The sequence below is a fragment of the Chelonoidis abingdonii genome, chromosome 1 (assembly GCF_003597395.2).
Source record: "Chelonoidis abingdonii isolate Lonesome George chromosome 1, CheloAbing_2.0, whole genome shotgun sequence".
Taxonomy (NCBI): Eukaryota; Metazoa; Chordata; order Testudines; family Testudinidae; genus Chelonoidis; species Chelonoidis abingdonii.
The window spans coordinates 71,198,494-71,215,622 of record NC_133769.1 but is presented as its reverse complement, the minus strand read 5'-3'; the positions used below and the strand labels follow the sequence as shown (position 1 = coordinate 71,215,622).

Genomic DNA, 17,129 nt, shown 5'->3' with positions numbered 1-17,129 from the left:
GCGGCCCCTCTCTATGACACAACCTACCATGGCTTCCCTCCCCTCTAGAGGGGGATTATTAGTTCTCGCGAGACTACAGCTAGCGGGGGGAGGGGTAAGGCGGGGGAATCCTGAAGACAGAGGTGGTGGGGAAGTTTTGGGGCTGGGCTACTCTGGCATCGAAAGCGCCTGCACCGCTACGAGCCGCTCCCTGCTTCTCCGGAGCGCCCATGGCGGCGGCCACAGCCCCTGCCGAGGCAGCGCCGCTGGAGCCTAGCGGTCTGTCTCCGAAGGAGGAAGGGGAGCTGGAGGACGGCGAGATCAGCGACGATGACACTAACGGCTCCGAGCCCGCCAGCGGCCTCATCAGCACCAGGCCCTACTCGAGGCGCAGGCCGCCTCCCAGCCTCCGCGGCGGTGCCTCCCTCTCCTCCTCGCGCCGCTTCCCCCGCTCGCGGCACCAACCGCCCCCGGAGCTCGGCCACCTGCACGGCCACGGCGGCTACCGGCCCAAGGAGTCGTTCCGCTCTCACCCGCCGCCGCCACTGCCTTCGTCACGGATGCCTCCGGGCTCCCACTCCCACTCCGACTCTGGCCCCAGGCTCTCGTTCTGGGAGCGCAGCCACAACGCACTGGATCGGTTCCGCTTCCGAGGCAGGCCTTACCGCGGCGGGGGCCGCGGGGACAGGAGCCGGGGTGGGGGAGATCGCGGAAGCAACCCCCCCGGAAGGCCGCCGGGGGGCGGGGGAGGATCCGGATTCGGCTGCAGCCAGGGCTGGAGGGAGCCGTCCCCTCGGAAGTGTATCCTTGTGCGGGACAGCAAGGGGGGGGAGAGGCTCATCCCACTGCTCGGGACGGGCCTGGCTGTGTCCCTTGTTTCCCGACAGCGATGTGTGGCTAGGACCCGGCTGTGGGAAGGGGAATGGCTCATCACTCAGGCCCTATCTACATCGAACGGCATAAGACCCCTGAGCACGCTCCCATCCATATCCAGGGGCTGCGTCTCAGGGTCGCATTCCCCAGGGTGCATGTAGAAGGGTTGGTGTGAAGCTGGGTCACTGATCCTGATGGTCAGTGTTAGACGCAAAGCCTGAAAGCTGATGCAAAACTCAATGGTTCCATGCGTTCTTGTCCTCCCCCGCCTGACAGGAGACCTGCAAAACCCCAGGGAAGGGAGCCTTAACCTAAATACTTAGACTAATTATCTGAGCAGTAAAATTCTGAAGTTGCTAATTTTGCCTCTTGGGCAGTGATGAGTTCAGTACGTCTCCCATTCTACTTTCAGCATTGTCAACTGTAGTGCAGACTTGTGCCTTCTTCTAATCTTGGTTGTTGCTGTGCTTTGCTTTAATTCTACTTTCATTGGGAGATGTATGCATAGCACATATATCAAGCCCAGTTTTGTCTGGTATGGCCATTTGAAGCAGAGTCCTGTTCACTCTAGAATACAAAGCCATACAAACTGTGACTGTTGGATATAGTTGTGTGATCAGATGTTAAATAGTGTTGGTCAGACAGTCTGGGCAAAGCCTTAATGGGTCTTCCTATGGCAGATGAAATGGTAAAACGAGTGAGGAAGGTTCTCTCACCTTAATTTAATTAGGTGTTTGTCCGGGTCTACAGTGGGAAAACCACGCATCGGTGGAGGATCAGGAATGGGTGCATTGAACTGGTGTGCTTTCAGAAACTTTTACACTCTTTATGATGAAGAAACTAATGATATTTTATTTTTTGAAAGAAATAATAATTGAGAAGATTCTAGCCCTGCTTAACTGGATTTTAGACAGAATTTATTGATAAACATTACACAGGAGGAACTAATGTCACTGCTGCTTAATGAACTGAGATTTTTGAAATATCATTTATAGGCTCTAAACTAGAAATAGGATTTCAAAATGAAATGCTTAATCATTTTTTGCATTTACCCCAACTTTTGTTACCTGCCACAGTTGATATTACAACACTCTGAAATAGTGCAGCTACCTGTACTACTGTTGGTATTAGTGGAGTGAGGACTTCTGGACACATGCCTTCAGCAGCACCCTTCGCTTCCCTGCTAAGAGAATGATATGATTGTGTACACTGCAAGTGGACAGATGCAAAAAATAGTTGTGTGGATGTTGCAGCCCTGGAATAGGCTTGGGCCAGCCACCTGAGCTCAGACCCAGGCCTGAGCCTCTGCCCATTCCACAATCTCACACAGCTATTTTTAGTATGCTAGTGTGAGTCTACATGTCTGGGAGGTTTGCTCCAAGTTTCAGGGTAGATATACACATGTGGGCTCTGGAGTCCTCTTTGGAATTTCCAGTGGCAAGTAACCCTTTGAGAAGTCTTTAATATGTGTGATCTCTGACAGGGAGAAGTGGTATCCCCTACTTACGGAACCAGGACTTTGCATACATGGCTCCAGCAGCCCCTCTTTTTTGAACAGCGCCAGGAAATATTTCTTAATGTTTCAGGAGCCTCAGTGATGTCAGTAGTCTGGATTGTGAACTCTTGTGTAGAGTATGCAGATTAATTGTTGGGTGTGGAAGAAATCCCCATCTGAGTTACAGCTAACCTTTAGAGGGGAATACATGTGGGAGTCTAAATTCCTGTTACAGATAAGTATTTCAATTTTGTCTTCAGTACTCCTCCCATTTTTCTTTGGTTTTAACTTTTAGTTCAGTGCATAAATGTTGTAACTGATGTTCAGTCACAGTATTCTTTATCAGTTCCTTACATCTTTAACCAATTCTTGGTTTAGTCCTAAGGGGTGTACCGGATCTGGTTCAAGAGGCGAATATAGCCAGACCACTCAGTAATCGTGACCATAATGTAGAGAGGAGGGATAGCCCCAGTGGTTTGAGCATTGGCCTGCTAAACCCAGGGTAGTGAGTTCAGCCCTTGAAGAGGCCACCTAGAGATCTGTGGCAAAATCAGTACTTAGTCCTGCTAGTGAAGGCAAGGGGCTGAACTTGACTCAATGACCTTTCAGGGTCCCTTCCAGTTCTATGAGATAGGTATATCTCCATATATTATATTAATGTAATTAAATTTAACATCCTTTTAAGGGTAAAAATGCTAAAGAAACCCACCATAGTGGCATTTAACTTCAAAAGGGAAACTACACAAAAAGGAGGAGGCTAGCTAAACAGACATTTAAAATGAATAGTCTCAAGGGTGAAATGCCTGTAGACTAAATGGAGACTATTAAAAAACACTGTAATAGAGGCTCAAACTAAATATATACCTCCAATAAAGAAAAGTAAGAGCATCCACACACCCCCCCCCAAAAGCCCCCATAGCTAAACAGCAGAGTAAACGAGGTGATTAGAGTCAAAAAGGCATTCTTTAAAAGGTGGAAGTCAGATCCTAGTGAGGAAAAATAGAAAGGAGCATGAACTTTGTCAAGTGCAAAGGTATAATAAGGTTAGGCCAAGAAAGTTTTTGTGTCATTAGCTAGTTGCTCTTATAATTCTAACAGCAACTTTTATTTAAGTACCTGAAGCAGGAAGCATGCCAACCCGTTACTGGGACTGCTGGCCAATCTGGTGCTAGAGGAGCACTCAAAGACAAATCATTGTGGAGAAGCTGAATGAAGTCTTTGCATCAGTCTTGGCTGTAGAGAATGTGGGGAAGATCTCTACACCTGAGCCATTCTTTTTAGATGACAAATCTGAGGAATTGTCTCGGTTTGAGGCATCAGTAGAGGAGGTTTTGGAACAAACTTATAAATAATAAGTAGTCACCAGGACTCAAATGGTATTCACCCAAGAGTGCTGAAGAAACTCAAATTTGAAATTGCACAAGTACTAATTGGAATGTAAACTATCATGTAAAACAGCCTCTATACACACAGATGACAGGAGAATAGCTAATGTAATGTTGATTTTAAAAAAAGGCGTCAGAGGTGATCTTGATAATTACAGGCTGGTAAGCCTAGCTATAATAAAGAACAGAATTGTCGGGCACGTAGACAAACACAATATGTTGGGGGAAGAGTCGACACAGCTTTTGTAAAGAGAAATCATGCCTCCCCAAATCTATTAGAATTCTTGGAGGATGTCAGCAAGCATGTGGAAACAGTGTATTTGGACTTTCAGAAAGCCTTTGGCAAGGTCCCGCACCAGAAGCTCTTAAGCACAATAAGCAATCATGGGATAAGAGGAAGGTCCTCTCATGGTTCAGTAATTGGTTAAAAGAAAAGAAACAAAGGGTAGGAATAAATCTTCACCATGGACAGGAGTGAACAGTGGGGTACCCCAAAAATCTGTGCTGAAAACAGTGCTTTTGAACATATTCGTAAATGATCTGGAAAAGAAGATAAACAGTAGGGTGGCAAAGTTTGTGTATGATACAAAATTACTCAAGATGTTTAAGTCCAAAGCAGAGCTGCAGAGGGATCTTACTGAAGTGGGTGACTGGGCAATAAAATATCAGATAAAATTCAATGTTGATAAGTGCAAATTAGGCACATTGGAAAAAATAATCCCAACTGTACATACAAAATGATAGGGTCTAAATTAACTGTTACCACTCAAAGAGATGTTGGAATTACTGTGGATAGTTCTCTGAAAACATCCACTCAATTTACAGCAGTAATTAAAGCTAACAATATTAGGAACTGCTAGGAAAGGGATAGAAAATATAATGACACTTTATAAATCCATGCTACACCCACACCTCGAAAACTGTGTGCAGTTCTGTCACCCCATCTCACCAAAGATATGTTAAATTGGAACTAATGCAGAGAAAGGCAGCAAAAATGATTTAGGAGTATGCAACAACTACCAAACGAGAGATTAAAAAGACTGGGACTGTTCATTTTAGAAAAGAGACTACTTTAAGGGGGAATGTGGTAGACAGCTAAAAAATCATGAATGGTCTAGAGAAGTGTTATTTACCCCTTCACATAAGACACGGACTTGGGGGTTACCCAATGAAATGAACAAGGGTAACTTAGCACACTGTCAGCCTGTGGAACTCGCTGCCATGTGATGATGTGAAGGTCAAAAGTATAACTGGGTTCAAAACTCAGATAAGTTCATGGAGGATAGGCCCATTAGTGGGTATTAGCCAAGGTGGTCAGGATCAGAATCCCATGCTCTCGGTGTCCCTAAATCTCCAACTGTTAGAAGCTGGGAGTGGATGATGGAATATGTCAGTCAAGATTGCCCTGTTTTGTTCATTCCTTCTGAAGCATCTGGTTCTGGTCACTGACAGAAGACAGGATATTGGGCTAGATGGACCATTGGTCCTACCCAGTATGATTGATCTTATATTTTGTACTTTTTTTTTTTTTTTTTTTTGGCTGAAATTTCAAATCTGTAGGTTAAATGGGGAAATAAGTTTCAAGCTCTTTCTGTTGTTTGTTTTTCATCAGTCTTTAGTTGCTGAGTTGAGGGTTTCTTTAACCTGCCTGGCTCTTCTGCTCCGAATGAAGGTTTTGCAGAATGTTTTGAAGGATAACAGCTGTAGCCTGTTCATTTTTTTTAATCTCTTCGTATTTGTATCTGTGTTGCCCGTCCTTAACCTAGTCCTACATGTTTTAAATTGTATTTTTAAGAATTCCTCACCACTTCCACCCTTGAGACACCTTAGGGCATTTCCCCTACCATTTTTTACCTATTCTTCGAAAAAACAAAACAAAAATAACATGCTCTCTAATCCTCTTAGTGTTCCTCATCTTTAGGCCATCCCACAGGAGAGAAGAGCAATAGATACAGAATAGTACATTAAGCAGACTTTAGAAAAAAAAATACATAAAGTTACTTTAGAAAAAAAGCAAACTTTAGGATTGTCTGCTAATGCCCCCCCCAATTACCAGTGTAAGGGGCATTTTTACTTTGCAATGTTTATCAATTTGCAAATATCCCACTTACGGTGGTTTGGGATTATCCATTACAGAATTCTGAAGTAGTTTTGATTTCTTATTAATATATATTTACAGGGCTTCTACAAATCCTAATAGGCACTTTTGTATATACTATCTTAGTTTTTTGGTTTTGTTTTGTACACTGTTCATTCTTGTTGATCATTATGCTGAGGCTCGACATGTTACGGCAATGGTAAATGTTTTTTGCTAGAATAATCTAAGCAGTTTTTGGAGGATGTTTTTCAAAGATATTCAAACCTCTCTGAGATGAACATACTGATATGTTCAGGTCACTCATGCCCCTGTGGTCATGAGGGTGGCTTTGCTTTGAAATGCTGTGCAGATAATTATAGTTCTGTATCTGAATACACAGCATGTTTAAATTCACAGATTACAGAAATTTCATTGTGCTTTAATTTTAGCTCTGTTGTTAGTACGCATCAGACTTAGTGGAAAAGTATCTTAAATTATCATAATGTTCACCTGTTGCACAAGGAGCAAGGCTAACTTATTATCAGGTTAAAATAGCTTTTTTGCTGTATAAATATAACTTTTGGAGAATTGAGGTGTTTAGTCTAATTAATGCAGAGTCCAGCAGAAGAGTTATTAAATAGCTATGTTAGCATTCTAAAGTTTAGACTAGGGTAAAAGAAGTTCTAATATAGCCGTTTTAGTAAACTCAAAATGCCAGAGGGTCTTCTGCTGTTTTTGGTTCACACTTAACTGTGTCAAATAGGTTGGTTTAAATTTTGAAGAACTCATGTTTATTTGGATAAGAAACAATGATAGGCACTTAGTTTGGCTATAAGCTGTCCAAGGAGATGTAATCTCTGGGTCCTGGTTTCATGTAAACAATAAAGCACAAGGAATATCTTGAGTGCCTTCAGCAGTCTGTAAATGCACCAATGGCGTGTAGTACACGTTGGTATAACAGAGTGTATTAGAAGGCTATTTAGATTATTAGTAGCAGTAATAATATAATCTGGTTCTCTATATCGGATTTCAAATAGCTTTTCAAAGAAGGCAAGTACTTTGATTTCTTAATAAATATATTTACATGACTTCTTCAAATCATAATAGGCACTTTTAGTATATACAATCTTAATGTTAATAATCATTACTATAAAAATCTTCCATGTGTCACTATGGCAGGAAATACAGTCTTTAATAAGATAAGATAATTCTGCATTCTCCTTGTGGAATTGTGTATGTGGACTCAAGCCTGATCCATGAAGGCAGGAGTCTTTCCGTTATCTGCTCTGGGCTGTGGGTCAGGCCCCTGTTGCCAAGCCAGAACCCTAAAGAAAAGCAGTGTCCATTGGGAATGCATGCACAACCTCTTGTGAACCAAAAAGTTTGGTCCTGAGCAGTGGCTCCAAAGCACACTAGTGTATTCCTGACTGTTCTAATGATAGGTCCTGGAGTCCTTGTCTCCTTGTGTACTTTTCTTAGTTGGTGGTGGTAATTATCCATGGCTTTAGCTCAGATGTTGGGACATGGTTGCTACAGATTTTAACTGTGCTGTGTCTTGGTCTCAGCATTTTATGGATGGTTAAACCGTGTCAGAAGGAAGTTAAGTAACTTATTCAAGACCACATAGAGAGAGTCAGTGGCTGAGTCATACTTCTGTCAGAGAAGTCTGACGCTCACTAATTTGCTTTGAGCAAGTCTAACCACCAGATGAGCTCCTCCCTATCAGCCTCCACCATTGCAGTTCCAGTGAGTTGGAAGTTGTCGGTGGAGAGGAAGGAGACTTGCTGAGCAATTCCTTGAGCTGTGAGAGTAAACAGAAGTCTTAAAAAATGAAACTCACAAGGTGGGATTTTTCTACATTTGAGAACAATTGTAAAGTATCCTAAAAAGAAATGTGAATTAATGAAATTGAGCAGGAAGATGCTACTTGACAGTGCGTAAGTGTGATCAGTATGTAAACTTTATATTCCATTCTTAAGACTAATGTGTAAAATATGCATATTGTTATGTGTTTGACAAATTAAGTTCTGTTTCTGAAAATGGGGAAGAGAGTTCAATATGAAGTTATAATACAAAATTACTCTAGTGGGAGCATACATTTTAATTTGTTACATATTGTTGTTTAATCATCATTGATTGTATCTTCATATTAAGGGCAGAAATGGATTCAGTTTAGTTTTCTTAATAAATAATTCAGCCAAAACATTTGGAAGATCCCCATCTAGAAAACAGAACTACTCATCTAAAAATGAAAACTGTGTGGAAGAAAGCTTTGAGGATCTTCTTCTGAAATACAAGCAGATTCAGCTTGAGCTTGAATATATTAATAAAGATGAAAAACTGGCTCTGAATAACAGAGAAGAAACTGTGCACCAAGATGATGCTAAAACAGCAAACACTGAGGACCAAATAGCTATAGAAAATGTCAGTATTACAAAAGAAGCTATAAAAGAAGTGTCTCCTGAGGAGAAAAATCAGGTTATAGCCTTTCAGGCATTTGAACTGAAACCTCTTAGGCAAAAACTGTCTACACCAGCTGAGAGGAACAGATTGAAAAAAACTAAAGATGGAACAAAACAGCTGTCACAAAAATCTGAACTCACAGAATCCAGTCAAGGTAACTATCGAACATTCCTATCTGCATTAACCTGTTACAGCAAGCATCTTTGTGATTCTGCTAGATATTCAGGAAAGTTATGCCTCTTTGAACCTTGATATTGTTAAAAGAAAGTGGTTTTACATCAAGTAACTTTATTTTAAATTTGGAACTTGTCTTGAAGTATAACATCTTCAACATTTCATTAAAAGATTGATCCAAAATATAAAATAAATTATAAATATTTTCACAACATTTTCTAACTTGAATGTAAATAACTTGTTTGTAGAGAGAGTAGGGCAGGAGAACAACATTAGACTATTTCCCTTCTTTTTATATTTAGGTTTTCAACACTATGTTAGTGCATGAGACTCAGAAAGTGAAATTGATGAATCACTAGTTGTCTAATCAGCCCTTTCCCCCATCCACATTAACTAACTATAGAAAGGAAACATATAGCACATATTACAATAAATTATTAAAATCCAAAGAATTTCATTTTTAATAGCCTAAAGAAACACTTTTTAAAAAAATATAGTTTTATTACTATGGTAACATCACCTGAAGGCCAAACATGGATGTCATACTTGGTGGCTCCTGACTGTGGCATCCTAAATAAAAGGCTCTGAGTGATTAAATTATGCTATTTAGTGCTGGTCTTTTTAACTGAAAAATGGTAATTTAATTTTGACAAGCCCAAAATTGATTACTGTGATAACATGTGCTATCTTTATTTAAAAAAACAAAAAAAAAACCCTTGAAAACGAGAGTTGTGGCAGCCTTAAATTTCACTGGGAGCATTGCTGTTAACATTGTAAAAGAATAGGTGGAATAACTAGTGCTAAGAGCCAATTTACTGCTTTTGAAATGTAGTTCGTTTTCTTGAGGTTTTTTTTTTTTTTTAATGCTTAATTGATAGCCTGAGGCATCATGCTCATAATTGGAATCTTGGGCTTTCAATTAATCATCTCTTATATTTTCCCCTTTCTTTTCCTTACTGGCTTCCTTCTTGTGAGGCTAGAATGTGCAATGGCAAAAGTGTCTCTGTTAAAGCTAACAAATTTTATTTGAGCATAAGCTTTTGTGGGCTACAGCCCACTTCATCGGATGCATAGACTGGAACATACAGCAAGAAGATATCTATGCATCCAATATGTTCCAGTCTATGCATCCGATGAAGTGCGCTGTAGCACACGCAAGCTTAAGCTCAAATAAATTTCTTAGTCTCTAAAGTGCCACAAGTACTCCTGTTCTTTTTGTGGATACAGACTAAAAAGGCTGCTACTCTGAAATCTCTTAAAGCTGAAAGGGGAGGATTGAAATTTAGTGACAATCATGTATACTCCAGGGTGAGAGTCTTTATCTCTTAAGTGTTTCTTGTAGTGTAATAAATGTTACTTGTTCCTGCTCAGAAGAACTTAAGTTGTAATATAAAATAAAACACACGGTAAGAGTTAAGGTAAGGAAAAGAAGTGGAGAAATCATTAGGGGAAAGAGGTAGGGAAGATTTATATAAGAAGTGAGTTTGAAAGAGGGCCAGATAGAAGCATGATGAACAGAAGTGGGAGGATGTTCTAAACTGTAGACACAGCACAGAAGAAAGCATGAATCTGAGAAGATATAAAGCATCAGAGCATGAGAAATGTAAGACAAAGGCATTTAGAGTTAAGATGATTAGCTTGAGCATGACAACAACAGGAAATAAGAAGCCAGTAAAGGAAGGGAATGAAAGAATAAGTGGTTAAGGAAAATGGTTTTACCTGTAGTACTTTAGATAATCTGGACAAGGGAAGGTAAAAGGTACGGAAGCCCAAAAGATTATTATAGTAATCAAGGTAAAATGATAAAGGTGTGGATGTGACTTTAATACCAGGCTTAGAGGAGCAGTCATATCTTCGTGATAGAGCAAGAACCAGTATGATATAGGACAAGTGAATATGTAGAGAAAGGAATAAAACTGACACACCTGTGAGTCTGGGGAATAAAAAGGAGCTATTTAAAAACGAACACCAACCCCAACCCCCAAATTCGTAACAATAAAAACTTAAACACAAGATGAATTAACTCTGTATTGCAGGACATAGGGCTGGAAGGGATCTCCTGTTTTGAGTCCAGTCCTCTGTGGTAACAGACAACTCCATATATCATTCGTTCATAAACTTACCAAGCTCCAGCTTAAAACTAAGTAGGTTGCTTGTCCCCACTATTCCTATTGTAAGGTTGTTCCAGAATCTCTCTCTTCTGATGGTTAGAAGTGTTCTAACTTCCAGCTTTAAATTTATTCCTGACCAGTTCATACCCATTTGTTCTTGTGCCAACTTGTCCTTGAGCTTAAATAGCTCTTCTTCCTACCTCATGTTTACCCCTCTGGTGTATTTATGGAGAACAGTCATATCCCCTCTCAGCCTTCTTTTGCTATTGTACATGCTAGTGGTAAAATGAATGCTGTAATCCTTGGATGCACAATTTATTTTTAATCCGTGTCTAGTACCTAACATGGTAGAAGCTAACCCCATTACATAAAAAATATTAAAAGCAGACAGTTTACATAAGCCACTGTTAAATTATACTTGCATGACCAGTACCACAAGTATCTCCAGTATACCTTTGAAGGTCACATGATAATACACAATCCAAATTAATAATCACAATGCATAGTAATTAACCAGAAACAAAACAGAATAAATGGGCTTTGCACCACGCCCTGAGACCTATCAGAACTTGGATTCTAGTAGACACTCAAGGGAACACACTGTAAAAGCAAAGCATTCAGCTAAGAGCCCTGTCCCTAATCTTAGTTTTATCCCAGGATCTGATAGCAAGAGCACCAAGTGATTTCAACAACTGTAAATTGATCTCAAGTGAGATAGGTATTTCTAAGATAAATGAGTGTATCCTATTCAGGGCTGCATGCAGTGCATAGGGGATTATAAGAAAACGTCCTGTATCACAGGATATTTATATCAAATGCTAATCCAAGGCCCTTATGAGTGCATTATAGCTGAAGAGCTATTTTAGAGCTTGTCTGCACTTAAAACACCACTGGGGCACACCTGCAGCCTTCAGTGTAGACAATACCTATGCCGATGGGAGGGCTTCTGTCAGTGAAGGTAATCTGTATCACCAAGAGCTAGTAACTAGGTTGACTGGAGAATTCTCTATCAATATGAGAGGGTTGGGTTGGTTTAACTGCATTGTGGATTTTTCATACTCCGAATAATGTAGTTATACCGACCTAATTTCCTTGTGTAAATCAGGCCTTAATTCTAAAACAAAGTTTTAATGCTAATTTTAACTGTCCTCCTTTTACTCAGGTGAAGGCTCTATATCTTCCTCTCTGTGGAATACCCCAAGGTGCTGTTTGTAGCCCTATTCTGTTCACCATATATTTTCACCATATGACTGTCGGCGGTGTGATATGCGTTAGTCTTGGTCCATCTCTGGGGAAAAGCAGGTCTACACTACAGCGGGGATCGATGCTCTGAGATCGAACCACCGGCAGTCGATTTAATGGGTCTAGTAAAGACTTGCCAAATCGACTGCAGATCGCTGTCCGGTTAACCCCTGTATTCTACCCCTGACAAGAAGAGTGAGGTAAGTTGATGGGAGATTTTCTCCCATCGACCCCACCGCAGTGTAGACCCTGCGGTAACTCGACCTAAGGTACATCATCTCCAGCTATGTTGTTCACATAGCTGGAGTGGCGTAGCGTTGGTTGACTTACCGTGGTAGTGTAGACATAGCCTTAGGAAGCATGTGTTCCACACTGTAGAAACTCCTACCACCACAACTAGCACTAGTTGCACCTTTTCTCACCTTGAATCCATGGATTGAAGGGGCATGGAGAGAGACTCTAATGTTCAGCGTTGAGGCACGTGGTATTAGGAAAAATACCTGTACATGTTCTGTGGCTAACTAAACAGTAGTTTGGAAGTGAAAAGGATGGAAGTGCTATTAATAAATCCAATAAATTTCTCAATCTGCATCAGCTTTATTTTAGTGGTGTCTACTGTTGCCTTTATGCTTCAGGGCTTATTAGCGTTTTAATGTAAAAGTTTATAACTCAGCTATGCTGTTAGCTTTCTTTGAATACCAAACTTCACTTAGTGTAAAGTTTTAACCCAAGAATCAGTACTGCAATCCTTTTGTGCTCTCACCTCCCACAACAAGAGAAGCTTGTTCAGTTGATTTTTTAAATCTTTAAAGTGGTTTCAGATGCTTTTACAATGTCTTCCATGTGCTTTTATTTATCACTTTTATGATCTGTTGGTCTGGCTTGTGTAAACAGCTTTTGAAATATTAAAGAAGAAAATGAAGGTAAAACATTGCTGGCGTCATCCCATTTCCCCTTGTTCTCATGTGTGTGGGTTTTTTGTTTTGTTTTTTTCTTTTGAAGTGCATGGCAAGCAGGGAGATCTCCAGGGTGAGCTATATACCATTTGTATCTTTTAAAATTTCTATTTTATGTTTTGAGATTGCATTTGCCTTGTATCTACTTTTCTTAATATTTAGGAAGAGTCTTCTGCTAGAACTTTGAGAGCAGGGAGAAAAGTGGGTTGTCAGTTTCTCTTTTCCTAGTTTGGCATGTGGGCAGGGACACACTCAAAAAGGGTTTTTTATATGGAGAGAAAGCATCTTGGACAGGGGTTCTCAAACTGGGGCTCGGGACCCCTCGGGTTGCAAGGTCATTATGGGGGGAGGGGTCGTGAACTGTCAACCTCCACCCCAAACCCCACTTGCCACCAGCATTTATAATGGTGTTAAATTAAACACACTTTTAAATATATTTATTTGGGGGGGAGGGTCACACTCAAAGGCTTGTGATGTGAAAGGGGTTGCCAGTAAAAAAAAAGTTTGAAACCCACTGATCTTGGAGAATGATCCATCCGCTGTTGTTGTTTTTCCCCTCCCATTTGATGGCAATGTGACTGGTGGACAGTCAAGCATATCTGCAGGGTAGACTTCAGCTGGTGAGTTTTACTACATACCAGGCCAGTGATAACCCTAAAATTGGTTTCGTTGGAGGTGCAGAAGGTGCATCAGTGTTTTTCTCCAGCTTTGAGTTTTCAACTTAATCCTGCAAGGTTCTGAGCAGCTATTGAGATGTACTGAGCTTCTTAAATTCTAGTGGAGCTGAAAGTGCTCAGTGCTGTACTGAGCCGGTGGGCAGGTCTACACTACTGCAGGGATTGACGCTCTGAAATTGATCCATGGGCAATCAGTTTAGCAGGTCTAGTAAAGACTTGCCAAATCGACTGCAGATCGCTCTCCAGTTGACCCCTGTATTCTACACCCGATGAGAAGAGTAAGGTAAGCTGACAGGAGATTTTCTCCCATTGAGCCCCGCAGTGTAGAACCTGCGGTAACTTGAACTAAGGTATGTCGACTCTAGCTACATTATTCACGTAGCTGGAGTTGCATAGCATAGGTCGACTTACCGCGGTAGTGTAGACATAGCCTGTCTTTTGGCAAACACTGCTTTCATCCTCTTTATGGGATAAACAGAGGGAAGACTGTTCCATAGAAGCAGAAAGAAAAACACAGGGGAAAAATACCTTAGATGGAAAACTATTAAAAAAGCGAAGATCCAGTCTGTACTGTCAGGATGTTACTTCTTAAAGCAAGATCAAAGTACACATCTGTAGCAATTTTATTTTTAATATACTATTCTAATGTATTAACACCTCAATGATATTAATAAACTATCTTGGGTTCAGTTCTGCACATTGTTTTCATGTAGTTCTGTTAAGTGAACTGACGCTTTGTCATGTTTATAAATGGGCTATTTTGTTTTAAAGGAGTAGAAGACAAAGAACAAACATTAGTAGGAAAGCTTAGCACTTCAGATGCTACGTCTGAAAAGGTAAGTGTGTTCTGGCTGAAATCATCTTATATTTTGTGGCTTGATTTTCTGGTTCTTTCTCTGTTGTAAAGTCAAGCCACACTTTAGGAATAGGTAGCATAAATCCACAAAGACCATGATGAAATCTGGAGTGGGATTTTAAGCTTGCCTCTATAGAAATCTAATTGCACATTCAAGTCTTTTTGTGTGAAAAATGACTTTTGTGAACTTAACTAATGACAAGTTTAATGACTTTTTTCAGTTATGCTCTCCCCTCTTTTTCTCCCTCCCATCCTCAAAGAAGCTATTGGATGAGGAGGAAGAGATGTCTGAATTGCAGCTTAGACTTCTTGCACTTCAGTCTGCCAGTAAGAAATGGCAGCAGAAAGAACAGCAGGTGATGAAGGAAAGCAAGGAAAAACTAACAAAGACTAAAACTGTTCAGCAAAAAGTCAAAGCCAGTACAAAACCACATTCAACCAAAAAAACCAGCACTGCAGGTAATATGCTTATCATTATTAAAATAATTAGCAGTAGTCATCCATCTGAAATCTAAAACGTAATCTGCTATGTAAGGCTTATACTAATACCAAATCTTCACCACCTCATTGCACTCACTAATACCTTTCATTCTCAAAACTTTTAGGGTTTCTGCAAAATATAACCTTTGGGGACTTGTGTTGGATATGTATGGAGGTTTTTAAAGAAATGAGATGCAATTACCTGTATATATTTTTATTTAAAGCTAAGCAAGCTTTGAGGAAACAGCAAACAAAGGCATGGAAAAAAATGCAGCAGCAAAAGGAACAAGACAGACGTCAAAAAGAAGAGGAGCAGAGGAAACAGGAGGAGGAGGAGGAGGAGAGAAGAAAAAGAGAAGAGGAAATCCGAAAAATCCGAGACCTGTCAAATCAAGAAGAGCAGTACAACCGGTTCATGAAGCTTGTTGGGGGAAAGAGGCGATCAAGAAGCAAGGTAGTGATTTGTATTCAGTGTTATATTTGAGATCTTGATTGATGCATACTTTCTTTTTCAAACTCTCGGAGAAACAGAATAGTTTAGTGGTTACAACATAGAATTTGGAGCCAGAAGTTTGTGTTTTAATCCCAGATCTAACTGTTTTTCCTCTTCTTCTGACTGTTTTTGGTCATGTCTTAATCTCTCTACATAGATTTATCTGCTTGAAAATTAATAATCAGTAATTGTTGTTCTCATGAGTGTTGTTAGCATAAAATGCATGAAAGATGTTAAACACTCTGTAAAGAAGTATAAACCAATTAGTAATCAGTCCTGTTCTAGGAGGTGTAAAGCCAGAATATTGCTTTTTACCAGATTTTGCAGTGATTCTGGAAATTAAGTTCAGTGGGGTAGCACTCTCCAAAAGTGCTCATTTTAAGACAAATCATATTATACTGCAGAAGTGAACCAACAATATATATTGCCTATCAAGAAACACAGTCTATTCATTGGCAAAAAGTGTCATTAATTTAGAGTTAGGATTGCTTAGTTTTGCTTTTCTAGAATGTGGAGTATCACTAAACTTAAATTTGAAAATCAGAAAATAGTTATATTTTGCACCCAACCTTAATTCTGTCGTCGTGGAGTTGGCAATAGGCACTGGCACCAAATCAAACTTGACCCTGTCACTAACAGAATTTGTGTGGCTGTGTCCCCAAACCAATTCTTTAGCCTCATTCCTTTCATTTAGGTGTAGCTGCACTGCCCCAAGTAATAGTTGCAGCGAGCTGCCAGTTTTCTCTCTATTAGGAGAGGTGCAGCTGCAACTAGAGGAATAAAGGATCCCTGTGTTTTGGGCTTGTTATACAGAAAGTCCAATTAGTCGCAATGACCAGTCCCGGTTTTATCATGTAACAATGTTTGAAAGAGTTCTAGAAAGAACTTTAGAGTTTGAGGGCCACTAGAATAGCTACTGTTGTCCGACAGACCGCTAAGTCTGTCAAGAATATAGAGGCATAGTAGTATTTCACCCCATTTTAACACACTTTTGCATATTCTTAGTGCTCACCAGCACTCCATATCTGCATTGGCATTCACACATCATGCATCCTCTGTGTCTTCTGTCCTACACTGTTGCTCTGGGAGTTCTAGCACTGAGGCATGCCAACAGGCTGCACTACGTGGCTCATTTTGGAGTAACTAAAGGTGATGTCCCACAGGGAATCCTTAAGACAGGGATAAACAGCTATCAACATCTGTCAAGTCTTTTGGGGCTTGCCTGGAATAGGCAAAGTGGTCAAGAATAGTAAGTCAGGCTTAGATAGTTAGTGTTTGGCTAAGCCCATTCTATCCTCAGCCTTTATCCTAGTCAAGATAAGGCTTGGGAGTTCCCCATATGCTATCCTTGTTCTTTTCTTCCCTGCTGTCCTCTGTGCGCTCAGGAAGGATATAGTTATATGATCTTTAACTGGGACAGGTTAGTGTATTGCTCATGGGGGCAGAGATAAGATTTGGAGGGAGGGGGATGGGAAACGACCTTAACTCTGCATTTCCTTGTTTTCAGAAATTCAAGTTTAGCTCTTCCCTCCATGTTCTGTGAGACACAAGACGCAGTGCTAGACAACTTTAGTTAATAAAGGTTTTGGCACTGAATTTCCCTTGTTTGAGGAAATGATGGTAAAGAAGGGGCATGACTGAGGGGCACCTCTGATGGGGCCCATGGATGGACTTCCTAAATACATCGCACTGCTGCTCAGCTACTAGCTTTGCTTTCCTTCTTGCTCCTTCATGCCACTCGTAGGGCTGTATCTGCGGAACCTCTTGAGCAAATGATTCCAGATTGGTACAACAAAGTACCCCATGTTTTGGTATACCACTGTTTATGACAACCTCCTTTATCTACATGGATTTTAGAGTACTTTGAA

At 40.6% G+C, this 17,129-nt stretch overlaps 1 protein-coding gene across 1 annotated transcript in view; it reads left to right on the top strand.

Moving 5' to 3' along the window:
- The first annotated feature begins 118 nt into the window (after positions 1 to 118).
- The window catches only part of ZFC3H1 (zinc finger C3H1-type containing), a 61,077-nt gene continuing 44,066 nt past the window's right edge, over positions 119 to 17,129 (top strand). Inside the window, exons 1-5 of the mRNA XM_032803822.2 lie at positions 119 to 780; positions 8,007 to 8,426; positions 14,204 to 14,268; positions 14,549 to 14,747; positions 14,993 to 15,222. Coding sequence (XP_032659713.1) covers positions 210 to 780; positions 8,007 to 8,426; positions 14,204 to 14,268; positions 14,549 to 14,747; positions 14,993 to 15,222 — 1,485 coding nt within the window. The 5' untranslated portion in view covers positions 119 to 209. The remainder of the gene's footprint in view (positions 781 to 8,006; positions 8,427 to 14,203; positions 14,269 to 14,548; positions 14,748 to 14,992; positions 15,223 to 17,129) is intronic.